The 8,568-nt window shown below is 43.7% G+C and overlaps 1 protein-coding gene across 1 annotated transcript; it reads right to left on the reverse strand.

The window, feature by feature from the left end:
• Positions 1 to 1,676: 1,676 nt before the first annotated feature.
• On the reverse strand, positions 1,677 to 3,578 carry LOC131285311 (juvenile hormone esterase-like). The gene is made up of 4 exons (XM_058314166.1): positions 3,378 to 3,578; positions 3,058 to 3,321; positions 1,949 to 2,991; positions 1,677 to 1,872 (listed from the first exon to the last, which is right to left on the reverse strand). Exons 1-4 carry the CDS (start codon positions 3,576 to 3,578, stop codon positions 1,677 to 1,679), a joined length of 1,704 nt encoding a protein of 567 aa, XP_058170149.1.
• Positions 3,579 to 8,568: the final 4,990 nt, after the last annotated feature.

Genomic DNA, 8,568 nt, shown 5'->3' on the forward strand with positions numbered 1-8,568 from the left:
GAGGGCGGGTTTGGCTTCCTATTTCCCATTATCGACGCCGAGCGGACCACCGCCGTGCGATCGGTGGCGACCACTAGCGTCTAATTAATATTCTACAAAGTTATCGATGACGATAATTGGTAGGAAAATATATCGCATTTCATTAGGCCGATTGATCTGCGGGCAGCAGGGAAGGCACGCATACGATTCGATCGTTAGTCAACTCATCCGTCATGGTGTTTGCGAGAAGTATTTGTTGGGTATTAGCAAATAAAACGTTTCCCTTGTTTGACAACATGGATTATTTGGTGTAAGTGAAGATTATTCACAGAACACAGAACTCAAAGAGGTATTCAAAAATCGTTTTCAAAAATCAAGAACGTATAACCGATGATAACTTGTAGTTAAGAGTTAAACCAGAGTTCAAACTCGATTATGAACCTAATAATTAAAGTTTCTATTGTTACCAAACCACACAATTTTACGACTCCTGATGCATAACGTGCAGTTTCCATGAGATCCACGCGTAGTCCAGGAAGTTCTTCATCATCCCTGGCCAACCAATAAACGAACAATTTATTGGACAATTTAGTATCACCCCACCCTTCTCAACACTGTTGACAGTTAACGTCTTGCTTCTTCACATTAAATTTTATGCGCCTAAGATGTTGTCAAAATGATGTCACCGCTAAACTTGTGCCAAGCAACAGCACCTCCAACGCCTTATCGTGAGCGCCCAGCACGGTTGGCTATAAATTTTATTATTACTTAATAATTTCATCACAGCAGCAAAGGCGACGGCTGATCAAATAAGCTCCGCTTGTAAATACCTTCCGGTGGCAAGTCTACTGTGAAACTTCGAACCTGTAAAAACAAACCCCTTCGGATGGGGCAGCGTTCGCTAACGGAGGGGCTAGCCTTGCTCGAAGGCTCGTCTCAGGTATGGCACAAGTTGACAATAAAGATATTAATCCCATCCTCACTGGGTGGGGATATTCTCGGTACGCCCCCGCCCTGGTTTTTCGTTGTCACTTAAATGTTTTGCAATAATTTTTCCTACACGCCGTCCTACGAGCTTACCGATGCCGATGATCGTTTTGAAAATTTTCGACCTTTCGGAGGATATAAATTCTTATCCCCGCCCAACGAGCCTGCCGGAAAAACTGGTAGACGTAGATTCTCGCTTGAGTGTTGGCCTTTCAATCCTTCGTCCGTTTCGTAGGTGAAGTCAGCATTCGGGATGGGGGAGGGATAATAAATTTCAAACGAAACATCAGCGTAATGAAAAGCTATATCTCCTTTAACGGATGAATTCCGGGCTAGCAAGGACACTGCTGATGATGGATAAACTTCGGACGATGAACCCTTTTAATAGCGGTGAAAATGGCGGTGATGGCATGGGAGGGACACACTGTTGAACAGAAATAATCAGAAGGTCAAATAAAATCAAGATGAAGTTTTTCGCGTTGCCATTTTAGCTAGAGTTTTTTTTTCTCATTGAAAGTTATGAGGCTTTAAATGGCTTCATGTAAAAGCTATTTTATTTAAATTTTTTACTTTGCATAATGCTCTTCATGTGATTGGTTTAATATTTTGTAAAACGAAAAGATAGAACGATTATTGAGAACTTAAATCAGATCAGAAATCAGGCTATAAATTGATCACTAACTTACTTATGATACAGGAGACTCTACAAATTAACTCTCCAGAGCATCACAACGGTCATAGTACAAACAATCGTAAAATTTTTCCCACTGCTTAGAATAGATGTCATAAGAAATTGGACGTATTTCGAAGTCTTCATCGATGTTCAGATACAAATTTGGTGTCTTTTTATCATTCAAGGGCGGCCATGATATGTCAGATAGTTTGCTTTGACTCGGAGTAGGATTTCTGTAATAAAAAGAATGAAGAACTTATAATTATCTGGCACCCACGTTGACACGACTGTTGACACCCCACTACGTACCCATGCTTGATAAAATTAACTATCAACTCCACGGTCCTCCGGTGTACTTTCCATTCTTTTTGAAAATCTTGGGGCCTCTCGAGCGCATCCTCTAAATTGTAAGGCGAAAAAATGTATCCCAGATCATCGCCATGCAACGCACCGTAGTTATATGCAGCTATGTAGTTGGCGTAGTAGACGTTCCTTCCTTTCCCAAACTTTCCATCGAACTCGAACCGTTGATAATAAACCGGAATCGAAGGATCGACAGTTTCGCTGAGATCCTTTGCCAGTCGAAAAATGGGATAGTGTAGGTCCGCTAGGTTGGCAAACCGTTGAAATACTTCCGAACGGGACGTTGCTTTACCTTCGGCGATAAGTTTTTCCGCAAATCTGTGCATGGTGGCGTTCACTAGGTTGGTAACCGTGTCGTTCTGATTATTCGGTCGGTTGTCACCCAAAAAGAACTCCGAAGAAATGTTCTCCAGTAAACCATCGAACTCCAACGACGTTACGCTGATTAACATTGGAACTTGCGTTACCGGCGCTTGCAGGATCGATTCGTGTGGCGGCCGGACGGTGTAGTTATCTTGTTGCAATTGTTCATCCTCGGGTGAAGGAATCAGACAAGGCATGTACATGGAGGCGAAGTACACCGAATAATTTTCCCATGAGTTGCCTGGGAAAAAGTCTCGAAAGTCGATGGCACGTAGTTGCTCCAGTGTGTTAGAAGGTAGGTCATCCAGATACCGTTGGATGCACTCGCGCCCATCGTAGAGGAACGACCACGAGCCCAGCATCGAGCCACTCAACGCGATCATGCGGTGGAAGAGATCTCTCGACTGCTCAATGTACAGATGGTGCGTCACGGAACCTGCTCCTGCGCTTTGGCCCGCCAAGGTTACCTGCTGTGGATCCCCACCAAAGTGCCTAATGTATCGCTGTACCCATCGTAGCAAGGTCGTCTGGTCTTTAAGGCCAAAGTTTCCGGTGATGTTGTGCTCTGGGGAGTTGAGAAATCCTAGTCCATATAGCCGATAGTTAAACGTCACGACAAGAATTCCCTGAAGCAAGATAAACGGAGCTATAATTTTCTTATCTGTCCATTATTCTGTGGAAAAGTCTCTTACGTTATCGACGAGTAGATGCACACCATTGATATCTCTTTCAGCCCAACCGAGCGCATAGCTCCCACCATGCACAAACACCAACACCGGATACAGTGGCACATCGTCATCGAGTGAAGAGTTGCTCACCATCGGGGTGTAAATGTTCAAGAACAAACAATCTTCATCGCCATTTACTTTCTGATCCACGAACCAACTGAATTGAGGACACCTGTTTCCGAAAGCAGTGTACTTCCGTTGGCCCCTTGGTTTCGCCAGGACGGAATGCTGGAATTGAGGGATGTTTTCAAACTACGATCCACGAGATCAATAAAACATCTTACCCGAAACCGACGGTCGCCAACGGGGGGTTCGGCATAACGTACTCCTAGAAATGCACAGTACGAACTATTTTCAAACGTTTCCCTCAGTAAACCTTCCCCGGAAGCGGCTTGATCGAAGTTCACTAGACATTTTTCAGCGTTTTTGCTGACACTCTGAGCTCCACAAAACAGCACTACGAAAACTATCGCGTGAAACCACATCGCGAACTAATCAGACCAACGATCGTACAACGAATGGAAGAGATTAAATGTGTGCAACGAAGTGCATCTCAACCCCAGCCGCATTGTAATGATAAAGGAATGTTTGCAAAACATGACGTCGAAATGGCTATGCGTCGTTGAGCGATTGATAAGAAGTGGCTTATGGCGGGAACTTGATGCACGGTAGGGCAAGGTTATTTATTGGAAGATGAAACACTTTGAATAAGATTTGTTATGGAACGCATTGACGATGAGTGACATCACAGAATCACGTTGGCGATGCTTTTCCATTCAATAATTTGTTACGTTTTATTCTTTTTTTTTTGTTAGCCAAATCAATAAACATTAGATCTCGAATCTAGTAATTGCCATGCCAGAACGATACGGTTCTATTTCCACTGCCTGTTTCTTAGAAGATTGATTGGCCTTTAGTAAGAATAGCTAATCTTGGCCTGATAGAGCTCCATCTAAAACCTCTAATGATTTTACTAATAAGCCTAATCCTCCCCTGTCCAGTTCTATAATTAGAGACTTCACCACAATTTATCCAAGAACTGAAATAGAAAGGATTTCTAGAGCTTATTTTCTAGTTTTAACGCAAAGTATGTTTCATGGACGTACTTTTAACGATAAAATAAAAGAACGAGTTTAACAACAGTAAGTTCTCTAGGTAATTTTTGAGACGTTTTTCATTCCATTAATTTTTGATTGCCACATTTTCCTAGGTAATACTTTATAAGTTATCACACGTAACATTTGAAACAAAATTTTTAAACTACGTTGAAATAAAAATAGCTAATCCAACACTCGCTTTAGCACAAATTTATCTATCTACTAACAGTTGTTTTCTTGTAAATTGACAAATCCACCCTATACCTGCCCAAAAAACATAAAACATCCCACTTTTGAAATAATTTGTTTACCATCACGTTTTAGTGGCTTTAAATTTATAAAATTCATAAGACCTTAAGGAGCAAAAATCGTCGTATCCAACCAACCAACCAACTAAACCTTAATAGAACAGCTTCCATCCAGTAATGATCACCCGTAGCGCAGTGTTTGTAAATGTTATCAAACGAGCCAACACAGAAATACTAAATGACGCAAACGGCTTCCGACGGAGAAATCGTTCAAACGGTCGGAAAGGAAGTAGTTAAAACCATTCTGCCTTCCGAGGGACCATTTGAAGGTAGAGTGTGGGCAATCATGACGGTAGCATAACCATCATCACCATCATCATCATCATCATCATCATCATCACCATCCTGGGAGCTTTTGCTTGTAACCATTGTTGATCCTCTGTGAGCCGTATCAAGTGGGGTCGTAAGGCACAAAGCTCCAATCCAGATTGTCCTTTCACCGGTGAACCGAGAAGCGGCACCAGGGCACCCTTAGTAATGGTCTGTAAACAGGTAAGCTTCATTTAAGTGCATTTTGTCACTGGTGAATACTGGCATCCTTTATTCGAGAGTTCTCTAAAGGCCCCAGCAATAGCGCCTAACAGGAAGTGGCAGCCCACAATATAATGATTTACGTCCCAATGGTTACGCTACCCGGCGTTACAACAGGGCCATCCTAAGTCGAAGCTTAAGTTATTAATCTCGTATTGAAATATATTATCATTATCATATGACTTTCATTTTCCGCACCGAGACGGGGCTTCGGATTGGTAGGAAATTGTTCGTTTGAACTACGGCTTCCTTGGGCTTCCTAGGTGGAAATCCGGGACCAACACCTGCCAGGAACGTACACCAGGCAGCGAACCCGAATGTGCTCGAATCGAAGACCGCCCATCCTTTGGTCCGGGGGAAGAAATTATACAGCAAACTGTGACGTTTTTCCAGCGTCGGACCAGATTTCCGGGATAATCAGAATGGAAGCCGACCAACCGGACCATCTTGTAGCTCGCAGACACTCATACTGGTCCCTTTTGTTTTCCCTTTTCCGGCTGGCAATGGTCATCCGGTTTGGAGGTGAAAGTTTCACCTCACTCCGTCGAGAGCTGGGTGGAGGTAAATAAATTAGATTGTACCCAAGTTGTACCTTCGGAAGTTGCATAATTCAGTTCCTGCCGGAGGACACAAGCGGGAGGTGTGAGAGGCTTCTTCACTTCAGGAAACCCTCTCGCTCTCGGAACCTTCGCTGGAAAAAGGAGTTTTACTGTGTGCGTCAAGTGCATAAAACGTCACGAGCGATGTTGGAGGGATTTGCCTAGCAAGGAGTTAATGCTGCCGGAAAGGTTCTCGCACCAAACCGGCCAAACGATTGTGCCAAAACAGCTTCCCACCTCGACTGGAAAGTCGATTACGGACGAATATTTTGTCGCTAAAACTTGCGCCAATTTCTGGAGCGTTCCTGGAGAACCGGTGAACTTTCCGAAACCGGGGAAGTTAGGTTAAGCTCCAGTCGTCGCGTTGACTTTTTCCCGTAGCGAAGATCGTCGCTTGAAGGTGCGGTGTACAGATGGGTGCAACAAAGTTCTTCCCATACACACCACACCAAACGAAACTCCCGACAATTCTCACGTGCTTTTGTTTTCGGATATTGTGCTCCCGAACCTGGTAAAGGAACGCCTGAACACACAGTTTTCCATCCCCCTCCCCACCCCCGAAACGATCCGATGCGAACAACTAATCCACCGATATGTTTTTCGGGAAATGAAGAACTTTTGCATCGCATTCGGGCGAGCGCTGCTTTCTAAGCTCGGAGGTGGTGCTCGAAGGAAATGAATTGAATTGTTTTGTAAGTTGAAATTTATTGCTTTCGTTTAACTCAATTTAGCGAGCGAGGTTGTACGATCTTGGATCTTGGAAGTTCGGAGGGTTAGTGAGAAAATTATGATGGAACAATACACTTTCACCGAAGAATTTACTCCCCCCGAGGGTCGGAAGGTGTCAGGCCAGTAGATAAAGGCCTCCTACAAAGTCCTGCTGATAGGATGAAAGGGGAAATTCGGGTGTGGAAAGTTTTTGGTTGATGAATGGGCCGCGCACAATGTAGAAGTTGGGTTGCACTCCCAACACATTTTATCTGAGCCTTGCTTAAAATAATCTTGCTCATGAAAATGTGAAGACTCGTACAGCAAAGTCGCTTCATGAAGGTTCGAAAGCTGTATATCATCTTGAGTTACGTTCCATTTCGACTTTTTGTTGAGGAAGAACCATTCCAGCACCATGCGGGGTTTTTTGATGCGTCATTGCATCCGCGAATACAAGCGTCCCATGATTATCTCACGTCCACACGATTCAATTGACACTCTGGGAAATAATTTATCCGTCCAAGCTTTTCCAGCGGGCAAAGTGAAGACCGTGGTCCCACCTCGATATATTACACTCGGATCCCCGTCGGGGAGCTATTGAAAATTAAATATAAAAAAAGTATATCAAACAATACGTGCTGGGAAGCGACAGGGAGTCCGCTATGATTTTTATTGCTTCACCCATCCCGGCTTCGAGCTTTCGCGCTGGAAAATCCTCTTTTTATGACTCGTCACATTGTGCCCCCCGGGTGAAGAATGGCGAAGACCCCACACGACCCGCTGAGATCGTTCCGGTCAGGTTTCTCTATTGCTTTATTGCATTTCTTTATTTTCCTCCTTAACGGTATCACTTTGCAAGGACTCGTGGTTATATCGGTGTGTGTGTGTGTGTGTGTTTGAGCGTGTATTTCCCGGGTAACCCTTGACCGGTGGAGGCCAAACACCGACTGGTCGCGCACGGACGACTGTGCAGGCAAGGATAGCATACGCACGAACGCACATCATAAAACATAAATCGTCATGCAATGGCTTTTACTCTTCCGCTGTCGAGGGAGTGAGAAGAGGGGCTTAGAGAGGTAAGATTAAGGCCATCCGGGGGCTTCTTTTTTTTTACCGTGCCCCGAGAAATTCTTCCTCCAAGATGGTGTATTATGAGACAGCATAAATTTAAACAACGTCGAAGAGCCTTCCGTTGGAACGTTGAGAAACCCCAAACAAACAATCATAAAAAAGCGGTAGAATGGCTACCGTGCGCCTTCGCCGACACGTGTGAGACCATGTTGAACATGGTCGTTAAGTGAAAAACCTTCTGCCTACTCATCGTTGTCCAGTCTCGGTGGGTTTTAGTGGATGGTGATGGTGATGTTGTGAAAATAAAATGCACCCACTCCAGTGGTGGACCCGACTACAAAGGCAAAGGCGCTGATGAACTGCAGAAAATGGGGACATGCTTTTTATTTCAGTTATGATTTTGACTTTTGATGCATGATGAAAAGTCACAATATGACATTTGGCTTTTTTGTAAAAAGAAAAAAATATAATACTATATCTTGAAAACGAATGAAATGAAAACGGAATACAGAAGAATAAATAGATCTTAATTAAGAACCACGCGATACTGTTTGCTCTTGGATTTTGTATATATCATCTTTATCGCTTCTGTAAAAACTATAAGCATTCCATCCAACTACATCCTTCTCAAAAAATCATATTTACCTGATTATCTCGACTCTCCTCAAATCGGACCAACATTCCCTGTACTCCAAGGATCAATTCGCTTTGTTGTTGTTCAACCGCAGCTTGCCGAGTGCAATCCTGTAGAGTCCTTTCAGAGTGGTCAAATTTCATTCCGGGCCCATTCCGCTGATGGGTAATTATTATCGAATGAGGGACGAAAATGAGAAAATAATTCGATTTTAATGCCCATGTGACCGGACGTCCCGTTTGAAGGCATTTCCTTTCTTCGGTGAATCGGTAGCCGGCAGGAGATTGAATGTGGAGAATAATGGAACGAAGAGTGGATGTTGTGCCGTTTGATGTTGTGGAAATCTGGTGGTTAAACCATATGCCAGTGGTCAGTGTGTATTGAATCCTTGAGGAAAACGTTGTCGACTTGGGATAAGTGAAGTAAGTGGAACTTGTTTATCAGTTTCACCAGAACTTGGAAGTCTCATTAAACATGTCCATTGAACTTCACCGTTTGATACATCTTTTGCTGTTATGCGCAAAATC

The sequence above is a fragment of the Anopheles ziemanni genome, chromosome 3 (genome assembly GCF_943734765.1).
Source record: "Anopheles ziemanni chromosome 3, idAnoZiCoDA_A2_x.2, whole genome shotgun sequence".
NCBI lineage: Eukaryota > Metazoa > Arthropoda > Insecta > Diptera > Culicidae > Anopheles > Anopheles ziemanni.